The 16,756-nt window shown below is 41.6% G+C and overlaps 2 protein-coding genes and 2 long non-coding RNA genes across 7 annotated transcripts; 3 read left to right on the top strand and 1 right to left on the bottom strand.

The window, feature by feature from the left end:
- Positions 1-2,384: 2,384 nt before the first annotated feature.
- On the bottom strand, positions 2,385-16,439 carry LOC122536069. 2 transcript variants are annotated; one of them, XR_006308324.1, is made up of 5 exons: positions 16,349-16,439; positions 15,027-15,960; positions 12,416-13,917; positions 3,203-3,435; positions 2,385-2,481 (listed from the first exon to the last, which is right to left on the bottom strand). It is a non-coding gene; the product is annotated as an uncharacterized LOC122536069 (long non-coding RNA). The 2 variants fall into 2 exon arrangements; XR_006308323.1 differs by lacking the exon at positions 2,385-2,481 and having other exon boundaries at positions 2,678-3,435.
- Positions 2,852-4,870, top strand: LOC122536068. Its single transcript, XR_006308322.1, has 3 exons — positions 2,852-2,934; positions 3,019-3,576; positions 3,645-4,870. It is a non-coding gene; the product is annotated as an uncharacterized LOC122536068 (long non-coding RNA).
- Positions 5,075-6,386, top strand: LOC122536062. 3 transcript variants are annotated; one of them, XM_043668109.1, is made up of 6 exons: positions 5,075-5,221; positions 5,350-5,488; positions 5,566-5,715; positions 5,817-5,968; positions 6,052-6,309; positions 6,341-6,386. In XM_043668109.1, exons 1-5 carry the CDS (start codon positions 5,142-5,144, stop codon positions 6,260-6,262), a joined length of 732 nt encoding a protein of 243 aa, XP_043524044.1. In that variant the 5' UTR covers positions 5,075-5,141; the 3' UTR covers positions 6,263-6,309; positions 6,341-6,386. The 3 variants fall into 3 exon arrangements, with proteins under 3 accessions (XP_043524044.1, XP_043524043.1, XP_043524045.1); XM_043668108.1 differs by having other exon boundaries at positions 6,052-6,386; XM_043668110.1 differs by having other exon boundaries at positions 5,350-5,508; positions 5,589-5,715; positions 6,052-6,386.
- LOC122536055 lies at positions 8,401-11,658 on the top strand. The gene is made up of 2 exons (XM_043668095.1): positions 8,401-9,827; positions 10,606-11,658. Exons 1-2 carry the CDS (start codon positions 9,128-9,130, stop codon positions 11,583-11,585), a joined length of 1,680 nt encoding a protein of 559 aa, XP_043524030.1. The 5' UTR covers positions 8,401-9,127; the 3' UTR covers positions 11,586-11,658.
- Positions 16,440-16,756: the final 317 nt, after the last annotated feature.

Genomic DNA, 16,756 nt, shown 5'->3' with positions numbered 1-16,756 from the left:
TACGACATCCATAAATCCAAGATATATTGCTATGGACCGTTAAAAAATGCAAATACTACTTTCTGGGACGGACCTCGCTCACATCTAGAAACAACTAGCATACCTCCCTAATCCCGTAACCATAGAATCCACAGCTATATAAGACAAGGAAATAACGCACGAGGAAAACAGGACAGTTAATGTTTTGGCAGTGCGCAGTGCGCACAGAAATTCCGTAGCAACCCATCAACATACGACAGGTCACGGTTCGACTATCAAACTCACTCAAATTTTATCATTTACGAATTCAAGCTCTCTCTTACGACAATCTACATTCGTCAATCCTACCAATTCAACCCTAAAACAACTCTGAATTATATATAGTTGACTTTCATTAACGTTGAAAAACAGCAAGCCATCGATCTGCTCAACGCTACTTATACGTCGAGATCGAATCGGCACGCGACACAGAGATAGTACAGCATAATATGATATTCCTTTTTGATTTTTCATTTCGCAATCAACGCCGAACAAATAATTGTCAACGAGATTGTGCATTTTCTTTTTCTAAAATAAGCCTGATAACAATCAAATATCTGATTACGAATTAATTAATGAATTTGTGGTTCAAAAATAAAAAGTTAGTTACATTTTAAGATAGAACATGTATGTTCGTCTATTAGAAAAAAATGTAATTTCTTCTTTATATATTACATAAAAATATTGTATGAAGAATATAAGCAATTTGTTGCAAATACATAAATTTTGAACAGACACTGTATATTTGAGTTAAATTCAAAAATGTTTATAAATCACTATAAAATATCATAACGCGTGAACATAATAGATATATAAGTTTATATTATTATTAGCAAAATCGAGTTTCAAATGGCAGGGAAGATTTAATTATTCAGAGAGGTAACGATTTAATTAGGATTTAATTATGTATTTAAGATTGTTTTTCTTTGTAATAAAAGTTTGGTCAATTCATATTACATAATAGGTCCCTCTTATTGTCTAAAATTGTATGTGAAATATATACTTTCGACTATATTCACGAGCAATTTTCATCCAAATTTCAAATGCTATTTGCCAAAAATAAACTACCTGATTCTGTGCTTCGATTTGTTGAACAGAAATATCGAATCTTTACACGAATCTTTTTAAAGATCAAATGGATCGTAGGAAGAAAGTTTGCAAATGATTATAAAAGTTGGCAAATTAATCATGTTAATTAACTTTTCTTGCGAATGAAAATTTGATCGATTCGTAGACATTCGAACATCAGCACCGCCTAATGGATACAGTTAACCTATCAATGATGAAATTAGAAAAAACAAATTGATTAACTTCTGAGCTGAATTTTTCAACTGCACGAAAATCAAATTAAAAACCATGACTTAGGAAACTGTTTTTCTGTAGCATCGTTCTGATTTTTTATCTAATTAATTAATTAATTACAGACTATTGGTATTACGTTTTAATCATTGCGGCGCCATCTGATGGCAAAAAGAACTAATAAAAAAAAAAGTTTATTCGCGTATTTCATAGTCAACTGTTGTATAAAGCGAAAGCTGAGGGACTAATTAAACGGACATAATTAGAAAATTTTCAAGAATAAATTCCTTTAAGTCGCTTTTGTAAATGAAAATTTGCAAAAATTTGCTAAACGCTGCGCCATGCAGCGGTGAAACAGTGGAACCAAAAACTATTGCTGTTCTTGTCGCACACTGGCGCGTTCCTTGTTTAACTAACAAAGTGTTTCAATCTGTTGAGTAAAAATTGCAGATCTTTGTACGAGAACTTTGCTAGTCAAACAAAATACGGAAAGAAAGCTGAGGGCCTAAAAATAAAGCAACAGCTGCAAAAGTTTCCAAATTAAACCATTCAATCAGTTTTTTCTGCAAATGAAAATTTGTTGCATTTGCAAATACTGAAATACTAGCCCCACGTTGCGGTGAAACGATGGAACTAAGTATCTCTGTCCTTATCGTACACTATCATGCTTTCTTTCTGCGATCAATAGTACTGTCATCTGAACACGTCTTAATTTCAATTGGAATTAAAATGATGAAATGGAAAAAATCGATAGATGGCAGCACATTACCTCTCCCTATAGCGTTTATGATAATTTATATTTGTATCACAATGCTATAAATAAATAAATAAATAACTCCGTAATTGATTTTTGTTGTTTATATAAAAATACCAATATCACANAAATATACAATTACTAATAATTTAATGAAGTTTACATAATAGAATTTAAATGACGAAATGACGAAATAACGAAATAACGAAATAACGAAGGAAGATTTTCTACTATGGCTACAATATATATAAGTGGCAGTAAACATTTCCATGGTAATAATAAAATTAATAGCTATTTTTAAATACTCTATTGTTTATATTAAATATACATCTCGACGGAACATAGATGTCGTTGATCTAAATTCTTCGAAGTAGAGGTCGCTACATCCCGCCGAATAGTTCTCGACAGATCTGAAAGATGACGTTATCATGCTTATTTTGTGCGCACTTTTCAAAAAGAGGGAAATAGCAATGACGCTGAAAAGGAATAGAAGAAAATAAAGTAACGGTAAATATTTTAGAAGTTCAGTTGCAGAAAAGGTCGTTGAAGCAAGGGCTCGGCAAATTATATCATTATGTATAAATTAAATAAATAAAAATTGTTGTGTTGATATTAAAACTCGTAATATTTATTAATTAAAAGGGGTAAACCTCCACATTTGTAGACAAGGAGAACAATAGCGGATAAGGATAGATGTACATTGTGTGTTAGACAAGAAGCGCAGTAATACGCGACAAGGATAAAAATAGCAATTGGTTCCACCGTCTCACTGCTACATGGCGCTAGTATCTCTGTGTCCATGAATCGTGCTAAAAAGTTAGTAAAAAAAATTTGTTAAGCTTAATTCTTGCAGTTTTAATTTGGTTTGTAGATTCTCAGCATTCTTCCCGTAATTCATCTGACCTGCGAAATACTTGTATAAGGATTAAAAATTTTATATTCAACAGATCGAAATATCAGTTCAGCTAGTAGTTACACCTGAAATTTGGAGTGTGACTATTTGAATATGATATCCAGAAGTGCGGTGGATATATATACATTGTATATTACATACATATAATTTATATAATTTATGTATATATATAATATATAGGAAAGTGTTTTGTTTCATTATGTTGTACACATACTTACACTTCGAAAATCACGTGAGCTCGGCCAATGGCTTATTTATTGAAACGATACCCTCTTTGTACTCCGAAATTTTTCAAATCTCTGCTTTCTTTTCCGACTCATAATCAGACGAAACAAAGCAAGATTTTCAATCGAAACGAGGATCGATCGTCACGTTGTTTGGTCTCTCGTGTCATTGGATTTGAAGTTGCGCAAGACGTTCTAAACAAGGACAAAGTTGTCTTGCTCCGTATCTTAGAAAAAGAGAAAGAAAAAGAAAAATAGAATCTCAACTGAATTAAATTATAAACTCGCGAGGAACGACCAAGGCCCCCAAGGATGGATAGCAGCTCTTTGTTTTCTCGATTCTAGTTAACGACGAACGTGAACGAATTGTAAGTAAACGTTAATTTATAAAGCGCATCGATTGATCGATCGATCATGAGCCTTCCTTTGTTTGTAGGTAAATGCTACTTATACGAAACTTGGTTTCCAATGTCGAATGCCAATGTTATCTCTCCAGGTGGGTATATTTTTCACGATACAGAGAGATGGAGGAAAGAAAAGGAAGGGAATGGAGAGAATTTTTCACCGTTTTCAAATGACAAACAGATAGAGATTTCGTATTGTTTGTCTGACCATCTCTCTTTGATCGATAATGAAAGACAGAACGATTCTTAATAATAATAAATATGATTATGGTGATTTTTAATAAACATGATTACAGTGATTTGTAATAAACATGATTACAGTGATTTTCGAATTACGGGGCATCGCTGTTATCACGAGTGGATATACTTTATCAACGCGAGCCTTAATTAACGACATTTCTCAATCTCACTTTGTAAATGTGCGAGCAAGCATTTTTTTTCTCTCTTTTTTTTTTTCGTGTCACATGGAGATTAAAAACGCGCGGTACACACTGGCACTGAAGATCAAGTGCGAGATACGTGCACAGAGTAAATAAGTGCTTACTTCCACGTGCATGTAGGGCATCTTGACCCACTTTCCGGACAGAGAGTCCGTTTCGCTTTCTTCTACGAAACTGAAAGCGATTCTGTCTCCCTTTCATTTTGAAGCGCTCGTTTGCATGCAAACACTCGCGAATAATCGAATTTTAAATGAAAAACGGAGAAGAGAAAGAGAAAGACAGCAAAAAAGGAAAGGAAAGACAAAGAACAAACGAAGAGAGGGGACTTCTTTTCAAGCGTTTCCCTTTTTTTATTTACCGTTTTGCATAAATTAATTCAATCTAAATTTAGTTTGGATACAATCTTCTTCAAGTTTCTTGCAGAACTGATGAAAAGCGAAGATATGTGCGAGATATCCTGCCTGTAGAGATGAAACATTCAACAGCGGATGCAAATAATCACGTTTGACAGCCTTTCATCAGCTTTTTACCAAGTATTAATAATTAATAATTAATAACATGCACTAGCAACATTATTCTTCATCTCTTTTCCTCTTCTTTGATCGTTTTTCTAGGTCTCGTGTGATTTCATATTTCCTGAATATGAAACTACTCCTCTTTCTGCGGTAGCGCGACAAGTATCTGTCACTTTAACGAGGTCTAAAGTCAATCAGTATCGAGTTACACAGTTTTTTGCTCCTCCGAGTCAGAAGAGAAAGAGAGAAAGAGAGGAAGAGATAAGAAATGAAAATGTTCCTCGCATTTTAAATTTATCTCGAACAGAAGAAAAGAAGATGACGATGATGATACGAAAAAATATGAAAAATATCTTCTTTTGATAATGTTTTCAATTAAAAAAACTCTGTATTCGCAGTCGCAGTCGTTTTATCGTTCTGATTTATATCAATGAACGAACGAACACCTGTTTAGCGATAAGTTGATACGATTCGATAAGAACAATACAATCGGATAAAAATAGAGGAGCTGGATAGATGATAGTTAGATCCCTGTTGACAGTTGACCGACAGTTTTCGACTACATCGATTCATCATGGTTCTTCAAACTCGGTTCGTCTTTCTACTTCTGCCGATTCTCTTCACCACTGGCTTTGCGAGCCCTCTCGATGTCGCGTAAGTTTCTATCATTGTTCGTTGACACGTAAGTAAGGATACTTTTAGACGATGCTACTTACTCTGAGAAAGCTACTTTACACGTACTGTTAGAGTATTTACGTCTAATCTATCATTTCGTGATTCAGGGAAGAGAACAACGTCGGATCCAAGAAGGTGTCGGCTAAAATCAACAAGTTGTTCGACATGATGTTGCCCTCGATTCATAACTTTATTCTGAAGCACGGATTGGATCCTATGCAACTGCCGGATTTATCTGAAAAACTGGTAGTTGATCTGAAAACGAGATATCCACTTCGAATTTCAACACTGATCGTTATTTTTTTAATTCTTGTCTGCTACAGGAAGGGGTAATAATTCATGACAGAGTTCTCAACTTGACGAACGGCTGGCTCCAAGGGCTATCGGAAGTGAGACGAGCGAACGATATTATTTTGTCTTATCAAGATAAAGTTGTAACCGTGGATGTAACCTTAATGTTCGACGTTGCTGAAGTAAGAGATTAAAGGGAGCCTCGCCATATGGTCCCGTCTTGTTTTTCGAAAGTAACCGCAGAGAAACGTTTGCTCCTTTCTTTGTCTCAATTTTCCAACAGGCCAGTTACAAATACCTTCTGAAGGACTTGCTGATCTCGAGGAAAGGAGATGTTCATGGTGGTATCAGGAACATGCAACTGCGAATAATCATTGAATTCGATATGAACAGCTACAAACTTGCTCTCCCCATGGTTAAGATCGTTAACGTCGAGTAATTATCATTATCGTTATCGTTCTCATCGTTAAATTTTCATCAACAAGCACGCAATCGATTGATCTCTGCTTTATTTTCAGGAAATTTAACGTCAGTTTCGAGGGCAATATAGACGACCCGTTACTGAACGCTGTGGCCAAAGCTATTACCGACGTATTTCGTGCAAACATTATAAATATAGTGAACCAAGAATTTTCGAAAGAGGTGAAAGTATTAGTTGACGAAATCAATAAAAAGATTCCGCGACCGAACCAACTATTTGACTACAGTAATGTATGGGACTACGTGTAGTAGCTAATTATGACTTTGCCTCGCCTAATATGTAACATTTTGATTGAACAAATGCGTGGAGATTCTTCTTTTCGAATGTAAAAAGATTGAAGATTAATAAAGATTACATCTTTTTTTTCCGATACGTTTTTTTCTATCTGGAAATGCGAAACAGGTGAACTCGAATCAACTTGACTTACCAACAAGTTTATCCGTACACGTACAGAATTAACACTTGACCAAGTGATTGCCCAAAAATATTAACAAATATCTGTTTATCAAGAATATTTTAGGTGCAAATCATTATAATTTAAATGACAGTCGAAATAAGACAGATTTATGTCTAAACAGAAATTAATATTAATTTTGACAAAAATATCCGTATCCTTCAAGTTCCTTGAATCCTATAATTCAAATGAAAGTCTGAAATCTGTCATATCGACTGATTTGATAGTTACATTAGTTAAATTAAAAGTAAAGTTACAACAGTTAAATTAAAATAGTACAATAATAAAATCGTACAATTATATGTATGTAAATTTTATAAAAATATATATATATATATATATATATATATATATATATGTGTGTGTGTGTGTGTGTGTGTGTGTGTGTGTGTGTGTGTGTGTGGGATGGGCAAATTCTGGGAAAGGGCCCAGAATTTTCTCCAGTGCCCGACGATTGCAGATGTCCCAAGTAGTGTAGCATAAACAGTAGAGAAAGTTAGGCCTGGGACTTGGCATTATTTATGGCTAGCCCTCCAGGCCTAGCGCTTAAGACATTAAGGGATGGTGCGTTTGTGTGTATGTGTGTGTGTGAATGACGAATTTTTGTGCAGATGAGGAAGGCAGTGAGTGTCAAGATGTCAGAAAGAGCAGAATGAACGAGCCGTGAAAGAGAGAAGACAGTGAGTTGAAAGTTGCGCGAGAGAGAGAGAGAGAGAGAAGAGAGTGAATTGAGAATTGCGAGCCTAGCGAGTTTATCAATTAAGAAAATAGCGTGAAACGTCATTTATAATCATCATTAAACAAATTTCCTTTATTCAACCTAAAATAAACAACCATTTTTTTTATCAAAATTCCTACAAATTGGGGTCTCAAGCCCAAGGGATTCCTACATATATTGATAAAAATTCTACAATAAATAATATTCCTACGACACCCAGCTGTCGTTTCAAACATCCCGCCAGGAAAGTATTAGGATTTCGATTTGCAGGAAACAATACAGCCTTTTACGTATTTCAACGGACTAAATATCAAGCTCTTCATCGTCCGACGAATCGGACTTGGCGCCAATTTCACATGTGCATGCAATAATTTTACCGTCGTTCTTGCCTTCGTATATACATGTGTACATATTTTACGAAACGACACAATCTCGAATCGAATGAAATCAGAAAGTAGACAGATTCAAAGGTGTCAATCGAGTCTAACGAAGCAGAGTCGAGTTGAGTTGAGTTGAATCGAATCGAATCGAATCGAATGTGGTAAGGACGAGAAGGAGAACCGCGACGACACGAGGTGCCACCGTACGATTACGGAACGGCACTAATGGCAGGATTATCGCAAGGTTGCGGCCTGTGGGCTACCGGTGGCAGTCAGGCAAGCAGACAGGCAGTAGGCAGCAAGCAGCAAGTGACAAGCGGCAAGCGGCAAGCGGCAGGCGTTGCCGGTGAGCAAGAGGCCAAGAGGCGAACGCCGAACGGATCGCTGCAGATCCGAGTGAGGCCGAGTCGGGCCGAGCTGAGACGAGCCGTGCCGACAAGTAACGAACCGAGGGCGCAGGACGCTTGTTTAGTGACAAATACACGCACCGAAACGAGCAACTGTCAAACAGCTTTCCGGGTTGGTCATCGATCAGAAAACGAATCGCCTAGAGAACTGTAATCACAGATACGTACATACACACATATATAACGCGCGGGTCGGCGCATCAACGAACGAAACTTCACTTCGATCTTTTTAGATGCTCGATCCTGCTAGGAGGACTGCAAGAATGACCGTTATTCGAAAGAGGGGAGGAGCACGGTAAGAGCAGCCGAAATGAAACGCGTCAACGAGCGTAGTAGAGCCACGCTGGTACGACGTGTTTCGATCGTACTCGAGTCACGGTGAGAGGACGAAGGGTCCGATTGGGAGAGACTGGTGCGGATATATAACATATAGATTCGAAAGACAGAGTCGAAATCTCTTTCGGTAAATTCGCGAGTGAAGTAGAAACCGGGGCAGGGTAGGACCAGGGTCAGAGTATTGCACGTCGTTAGAGTTTCGAAGTCGAAGGTCAGAAGTCTAGCAACAATCGAGAACGGAGCAATATATACATATACATACTCGTTTGGCAAAAAATAAAGAGAATTGGAGAGAAAAGGAGAGGAAAAAGGTGGAAAGTTTGGTAGCTGTAACGAGCCCTTGGCCCCACTTTTTGAACGTAAACGGTCGTAAAGTTTTGGAAGACGGAGAGAGAGAAAGAAAGAGAAAGAGAGCGAGTCGCCGAGGCAGAGATCGCAAGCGGTGACAAGCGGTGACGAGCGGTGGCGCGCGAAGCGGAGCCGAGTCGGGCCGAGCGGAACCGAGCAGAGCCGAGCGCAAACTCGAGCGAGGCCGAAGCCGAAGCTGAAATCGTAGGCAAAAGCGAAGCAAGATTCGTACTTGGGTTCTCGGCGCGCGGTAGCGCTGGCTAGCGAGCGGATAAGCGGCTGTCCAGGCGGATCGGCGGCGAGTATCGCGAGCGAGTACGTGCGGAGAACGTGCGCGCGCGTACCTACAACAATCATCGACTGGCTGTTCGTTCGTCCGAGTATCTCGCGTGCAAGTATCGAGCTCTCTCTCCGTTTGTCGAGGCGGGTGCGCGTCTTCCCGGCTGAACGCGCGCGTGTACCGGCCGTGTATGGACGGCGGCACGCGTGCACGAGTCGAGGAGGAAAAAGCCCTGGATTCGTCTCGCCTGCGATCCTCCGCTCGGCTCGGCTTCGCGAGTTCCTCCTCGGCCGGCAGCACTCGCATCGCCAGGCGTAAAAGGAAGAAGAGGAGGCGACAGCAGCGACGGAACAGTAACGTCGACGACGAGGACGAGCTCGTCGTCGTCGGTGGCGGTGCCGGTACCGGTGGCGGTTGCGAACTGATCAACACCGTCAGCGAAACCGTCGACACGACGATCCTGGTGGTCAAAGAGGAACAACAGCAGCAGCAGCATCAACAACAACAACAACAACACCACCAACACCAATCAACAGTGGGACAAGCGATATCCAGCGAAGAGTCAACAACCACCAGACAGTCGAAAAATCGACATTCGCACACCAACGAATCTCAACGAAACGCAACTAGAGGAGGAAGCGGCTCGCGCGCGGCTGCCTCCTCCCTCAACTCCGGCAACACGCTTCTCAATCGTCGAGCTGCCGGCAAGCGATCATCCAGGAGATGCAACGCGAACGCGCGTAGGAACGCGATGACGATGGATCTCCAGAGACTGATCACCGAGGTGCACGCCAGGCCCGCGATCTGGGACCAGAAGAACGTCAACTATCACAATCGCGACGTCATCCTAAAGATGTGGCGAGAGATCGCGAGGGCTTGCGAGGTCTCCAGTGAGTATACGCCTCGCTTTCCTCTTCCTTCTTCCCGCTTCCCTCTTTCCTCTTTCCTCCCTCCTACCTCCCTCTCTCTCTCCCCCCTCTTCTTCCTCTTCTCTCTTCTTTCCGTCTCTTCCATTCGCGCCTGCGTCGCGTCGCGTCGCGTCACTTCTCTCTCTCTTTCTCTCTCTCTCTCTCTCTCTCTCGATTCCATCCCTTCCACCTTTTTCTTCTCCCTCCCCCCTCCCCAACCGTCAAACATTTTCATCGTTTTCTTCCCCGCTGTCTTTCCACCAACTACCTTCCCAACGTCTTTATTCGTCGATCGAGCGATCGAACGATCGAACGAGCTCTTTTTCTTTCTCTATATATGCATACGTAACATACCGTATATACATATAAATTCGCGCGCACCATCGCGATCGATACCCAGACGGTTCCAATGAACGTCAATAATGGTAATTTGCGCGACAGCGAGCGAGCGCGGTCCTTGCATAAAATTCGAATTCATCGCGATTAATCACCAGTTCTTTTCTTTTCCTGTCTGTCGTCATATTCGAATTTTTGTTTGTAACAAATCGAACGTCGCGTACGTACCTCTCCATTTGAGAGTTCCTCGCGAGACAGACAGACAGACAGAGAGAGAGTAACTCTCAGAAGCAGTATCCATTTGCGAGAAATACTCTCGAAAGCAACTGGCGACAGTTTCACTCTCAAATGGAGGAGTACCTTTAGAAAAATCTCACGGAGCAAACGAATTGACAGAGATCGATCGTCGTCCTTTCTTTTCCAGCGGACGTCGCAAAGTCAAAGTGGAAGCACCTGCGTGACAATTTCCGCAACGAATTGAAGAAGACCTATCGAGGGAAATGCGACGGCGGCGCGAACGAGCACGACTCGAAATGGGTTTGGTTCAAGAGCCTGTTCTTCCTCCGCGATCAAATGAATTCGAGGGTGATCGGGTGCACGCTTTCGCAGAACTGCTCGGCAGCCCTTCGATCGTCGCCGGAGGAGACGCAGATCGAGCCGCAGATCGACATCCTCGAGGGGCACGAAGAGGCCCAGTTCGACGATCTGGACGGCGATTCTTGCCAGTCTTTGCTCTCGAACGACGACGGCCTCCATCAGGTCATGCCACCGCCCAAGATGAACAAGATCGGTAGGAAGAGAAGTTTGATGGACGCGATGGACAACAGTTACTCGGAGGCCGACCGGAAGAGGTTCGAATGTTTGCAGAAGAGACTGAGGATATCGCAGGAGGAGGAGGAGGACGATACCTATCACTTTCTTATGAGCGTTCGAAATCCATTGAAGAGCTTGCCGCTCGATAGGCAGATGTTTATTAGGTTGAAAATTCAAGAGCTCGTCTACAACGAGATCAACTCGCAAAATCAGCAGAGCCGAACGTACGAGGTCTCGCAGGACGTGAAGCCACCGAGGATAGTGAACGCCGGTGGAGCAGTCGGGGTGGAGGTTGGACTGGGAGGTAGCGTCACTGGTCTCGGCGAATCCGTCACTGCTGCCGATACGAATGGGAGCGGTGATGGTGGTGGCGGTTGTGGTGGTGGCAGTGGTGGTGGTGGTGGTGGTGGTGGTGGTAGTGGTGGTGGTAGTGGTGGTGGTGGTGGTGGTGGTGGTGCTGCTGCTGCTGCTGGCGGTGTTGGGGGTGGATTAGAGGGAGGGCAGACTGTTAACGACATGTCTAACCACCCTGCATCGTTACTTCACAATTGCACGACAGAGGGCTCCAGCGAAGATACCTTCTTTGGTTAATTTAATTTAATATTCTAAGATGTAAGAATCGTAATTTTATCAATAGGAAATAAACGATGGTATTTTTTCAGTAGCCTGGCTATAAATGATTATTTCTACTGCTCGAGTTGTCGAGTTCTCGTTGGAGAAGCTATCCTTTTGTCGATTTGGAATAACGTCCAGAACAATGTTCGGCCAAGATGCCTGCGAGAAATGAACGCGATTCACTTGGTCCGCCATCCTTTTTTCCGTTTCTAGTCAGAATAATTTCTCATCTCTTTATCATTTACCGCTACTATTACTTATCATTCCTAATACTATTACTTATAATTCCTATTACTAATTTTTATTATTACGCGCTAAATTTATTACTGGCACTAGTGACTATACTGATGCTGCTGCTGCTGCTGCTAAAACTACTGCTATCTACTACCACTACTATTGCTTCTACTGTACTACTGCCACCGTTCTTATTATTCCCATTATCCTTATTGAGCCAGTCGTGACACACGGGTCAAACTGGTTATGCGCGTTAACGATGCATTTATTTCGTGCACCGATTGGTGTACACTTCTTCCAAGAATCGCCTCGAGGATACGGTTCGACACTACTTGAAAGCAAGTCGGGCACAAGAAAAAAATGATCCGAGTTTCGCGCGTCAAGATCCAAGCCTTTATTTAAAGTAAATTGAGTTTGATTTCTGTTCGAGTATGTAGATACTATACTACAATCTACCGATCTCATTAATTTAGCCTCGAAACATGTACATATATATATACACAGAGATGGAGCATTACTGTTAACGAGAATACGAAGTAGGTAAGTAAAGAAGTTGATAACGAGGTACTCACGAGCTAATGCCGAGTTGAAGTATTCGATCTCTCCCGTTGGTTGCTTCGTGACTCGACGACCCGTACGATTTCCGACTACTCGAAAATCTTTGCACCGAAATCGCTTGTGACAACTGCTTCGAGATTATTGCGTCTCGTCTCTTTTCCACGGAGACGGAAAGCGAGAGAAACAACCTTTTTCATTTTGCGAGCCTACGTCGTTGATAAAACTTATCGCGGTGGAACTTTCGGTTCTGCAATATCTCTCCTCTCTTTAACGTAGCTTTACTCTCTATTGTCCGCCCTTTACTTCATTGTCTGCCTCCGTATTGTTTCGCATAACTACGACGTACGAGCGACGGGAAGCTTTTTCACCGAGCATCCGAGTTTTCGAATTCTCTCTCGTGTAATTATCGGCAACGTTCTTCGCTCGCAGCCCATCGGTTGGAATTCTCGCGATATTTTCAATTACACCGTTCAACGTTTCCCGGCACTCTGATCCGATTCTCTCTCTTTCTCTCGTTCGTTTTTTCATTTGATTCGTCGCTTGGAAAGGCTACACGAGTTTTACACAGCTCTCTGTACGATACGATCGGAACGAACTGTCAAACGGTGTCGCCACGAACATCGTGGAATATGTGCTCTTTCACAGAGGATGTGCATTGTACGTCTCGCGTGTTATTGATTCGCTCGAGGTCGAGTTTGCACCAGTTGCTCGCGGTTGTTCGCCGTTCAGTCGCGATTATTGGACATCGGAGGAACAAAATCGACTCGCGGGCACGAGCCGGTGCTTTCAATGCGTCCTTTTAATTAAACTAGGTTATTAGGTACAGTTCGCGGAACGTATGGAACGGTCCGATACAGTCCGGTTAGTAGGATTTATTTCAACTCGTTTGCGTCGCGACGAGAAGAGGATAGAGAGGTGAAACTGCTGGCTTTGGCCCTGTCCATCGCTTCCTAACGAGCAAAAAACGATCGGATGAAAGAGTCCAATTGCTAGGCTCGTGCCCTGCCCCCTACGTCTCGATGTTGCCCTCCATGGGAATCTCGCGAAATAACGAGGTAACTTTTACGTCCGGATAGAAAAGTCACGTCGTCTAGACGGGATACGCTATATTTGCACGGTATATTGCACCGGTTGAATAGCTTATTCGCGAAGTCTGCTCTGGCTCGTAGTCTGCTCCGGCGGACCACTCGGTTTTTCCATACAAAGAGGATTAGCATCGTTCTCTTTGTCTTTTGCTTTACTCTCCGTTCTCTCTCTCTCTCTCTCTTGTACTCGTCGTGTGCATAGTTTCGCTTCTTTTTCACTTTTCAGCTTCCTCTTTGCCAAACAAAGCATAGAAAATTCCTTCTCCGTATGGAGAACGTGCACATCCTGCGATACACGTACCAACCACTCGAACCAATGTTTTTTTTTTCCATTTCCATTTTTTTTTTTTTTTTTTGCGTCGCGATGGCCAAAGAGTTAGAAGCTGCGAACACTTTTCGAAACTCTTCGATCTTCAAAACTGATGGTGGATCTAATTATGAAAAACAGAAAACTTCTTTTTAACGTTCTTACACGACGCGTTTGAATTTTTTCAATTTTCCAATCTCTTCATCCGGACGTGTAACGTAAAGGGGAATTTTTGAAAAAAGAGGCTGTTGAGGTAGAAGAAGCTCTACGCTTTAAAATGAGATCAAGCTATATATGATTCTTTCGCAAGTTGCATCAGTTAAATCAGTTTCAATTATCAGATAATTTTTCATCATTTCGTTCACAGTTATGCTCTTCACCATATGTCCATCTACACATTAGAAAAACAATATACTATATATTGAATTGGTTAAAAAATAATTATTTTAATACTAATACTTCTAATTCAATATATTAGAGGTTCATATATTGAATTGGTTAACAAGTAATTCTAACATGTAGATGGAGATACAGCGAAGAAAGTAACTGTGTACCCACAAGTAGCACCGTTTTTTGATATTGCGTAAAATTTTATTTATACTTGAATTTTATTTGATACCGTATCCATAAGTAGCGTCGTTTTTTGATGTTGTATAAAATTTCATTTCATTTAAATTATTGTCACTAGATGGCAATGTTTATTAAATTTGAAAAAGAACGACGTTACTTATGGATACCCTAGTATATCACTAGTATATATATATATATACACATATGTTCGGCCAGGTCAGCTAGGTCCTGTTTCTCTCGACCTGGCCCAGCCCAGTCCAACACTTTCAGGCCACACTCTCGGAATGAACGTACGAAAGCGACCGAGTGGAAGCCTACTGCCAGTGAAACGAGCCAGCAACGCAATGTAACGCAACGCAACGCAACGCAACGGTGTCAGTCGTAGTCGTAGTCGTAGTCGTAGTCGTAGTCGTCGTCTCTTGCCAGTTTGACTTTAGCTAGCGTTCGAATCGGTGCAAATCCACCGATGCAATTCCTTCGTACGCGTGATGCCACTCGTTTCCAAACTCGACCTCGAAGGATACGTCGCCGCCGCGAGCTAGTCGATCAAAAAAGTCGACGCGTGTGCACTCCAGCTCCGATTGGCAGATTCCGTGGCGTGTCGCGACCATAAAGATCGATCTAGCATGATTTTGCGACGAAATGAAAAAATGACGAGCTCACCGATAATTCGAAGTAAGTAGCAACGAACAAATCAGGTTGGCCAGAAGGCAACTGCGTTTCTTCCTGTGTAAATAAAAGGCGAATTTTCAATGAGAAACAAAAGCTTCATTTCGTTCGATTACCTTTGGTCATCTTTCAACTTGCAACTTTGTGATTCCATGTTCCAAAAAAGATTTCTTGTCTTTTTCGGTAAAAAAAAAAAAAGTTCCAAGATCCGATGTGTCCTTACCAGTAGTGAAATTTGGCAATTTCCAATTCTGACACACGGTTTCAAGAGTCTTTGTCACCATTTTTTGCGAACGTCTTCTTTTCTGCTTTCGCATTTTGAAATCCGACACCAAAACAAACAACTGTCAACGAGATCGCGTCATTTCTCTTTTCCAAACAAGCTCGAACGATCAAGTATCCGATTACACAATGAGTTCGCGGTTTCAAATGAAGTTGGTTACACGTGTGTGTCCATCTATCAGAAAAAGACGCAATTACTTTTTAGCCAATCCGATACATACGTGCAATTTTGGTTTATTTTCAACGTTGATTAATTCGAGGTTACGAGTCGTCTCACCTCACGTTACGTATGATATAGCGGTTATGAAAATTTTGGATATATTTGCGTTTTGAGGGAATCATCAATGTTAAGAGTATAGGTTAGCCACCAGCCTATTTAAATCGTACGACGCTTTCGATTTCGTTCTTGTCCGCTGTCTGCGAGCGAAAGTACGCTTTTCGCAACTCTGAACGTCGCGCCTTTCGCTTCTTGCAAAAGTATCATTTCGCTCTCTTCTCGTCATTCCGTTTCTCCGCTCCTTCTCGTTTCACTCGTTACTACTCTCTTCATCCTTGTGTCTTAATTTTTTCTTTGAAACACGACTTGTAAAACGCACGCGTTAAGCGAGAATTCCCCGAGCGTAAAGTAGAAATTGTCCCATACGATCTACAGTTTGATGATTAAGAAACGATAAGAACAAATAAACAAATAAGCAACGACCAACGTTGCACAACGAGGCGAAGAATCGAATGGCAAACGAACTAAGGGGATTGCTCTAACCTCTTGCGCTGGAACGACGTGCCACGTACGTCGAGAATTTTTTTGTCCCAAAATTGCAAGTATTTTCTCAGTTTTAAGTACATTTAAGTAATAATCCAGGCAAAACAAATAATAAATTTATTACTTTTCAATCATTTCTATCCAGTGACACCACCGACGAGTTGAGAAAGGAAAGCGACGAATTATTGTACAATTGACGGTTTTGGTCACTCGTTATGGTCCGCGATCAGTTGCCAGGCGCAAGTGGCAGAATGGCGCGGAAATTTGTACATACATATTCAGACAGCGGCGGCGCTATCGTCTCCCGAGCAATCCGAGTTTCACAATTTCGACTTTCCAAGGGTGTCCACCTCCGATTCCGGTGGAAACTGAAACTAATTTTCGCGTGAGTGCGCGTTACATGTTTTGCACATGCGCGCCCGCTAGTTTCGCGACGGGATGGATTTTTATTTTCACCGGTAGAGGATCGCGAAACTGCAAGGCAAACGAGCAGGGGAGATCGTCTGGAGACTCGCGGAGCTCGGTGAACTTTTCGCCGACAATTAACCCGCATGTATACAAAGCACTAGGAACGCGAGTGGTATACGTCGAGGCGTGGCGGTGCATAAACTGTCGCACTCGACCAGTTCGTGAAACGTGTTTGCGCGGTCACGTTGGCAACACTAGCGGGAAATAGCTTTCA

The sequence above is a fragment of the Frieseomelitta varia genome, unplaced genomic scaffold (genome assembly GCF_011392965.1).
Source record: "Frieseomelitta varia isolate USP_RPSP 00005682 unplaced genomic scaffold, Fvar_1.2 scaffold_795, whole genome shotgun sequence".
In the NCBI taxonomy this organism is placed as follows: Eukaryota; Metazoa; Arthropoda; class Insecta; order Hymenoptera; family Apidae; genus Frieseomelitta; species Frieseomelitta varia.
This window is presented reverse-complemented; position numbering and strand designations above follow the sequence as displayed.

Coding starts and splice junctions, on each gene's coding strand:
- LOC122536062 (XM_043668109.1), top strand. CDS start 5,142: ATGGTTCTTCAAACTCGGTTCGTCTTTCTACTTCTGCCGATTCTCTTC. Junction 5,222..5,349: donor GCGAGCCCTCTCGATGTCGC/GTAAGTTTCTAT, acceptor TTCGTGATTCAG/GGAAGAGAACAACGTCGGAT. Junction 5,969..6,051: donor GTTAAGATCGTTAACGTCGA/GTAATTATCATT, acceptor CTTTATTTTCAG/GAAATTTAACGTCAGTTTCG.
- LOC122536055 (XM_043668095.1), top strand. CDS start 9,128: ATGGACGGCGGCACGCGTGCACGAGTCGAGGAGGAAAAAGCCCTGGAT. Junction 9,828..10,605: donor GAGGGCTTGCGAGGTCTCCA/GTGAGTATACGC, acceptor TTTCTTTTCCAG/CGGACGTCGCAAAGTCAAAG.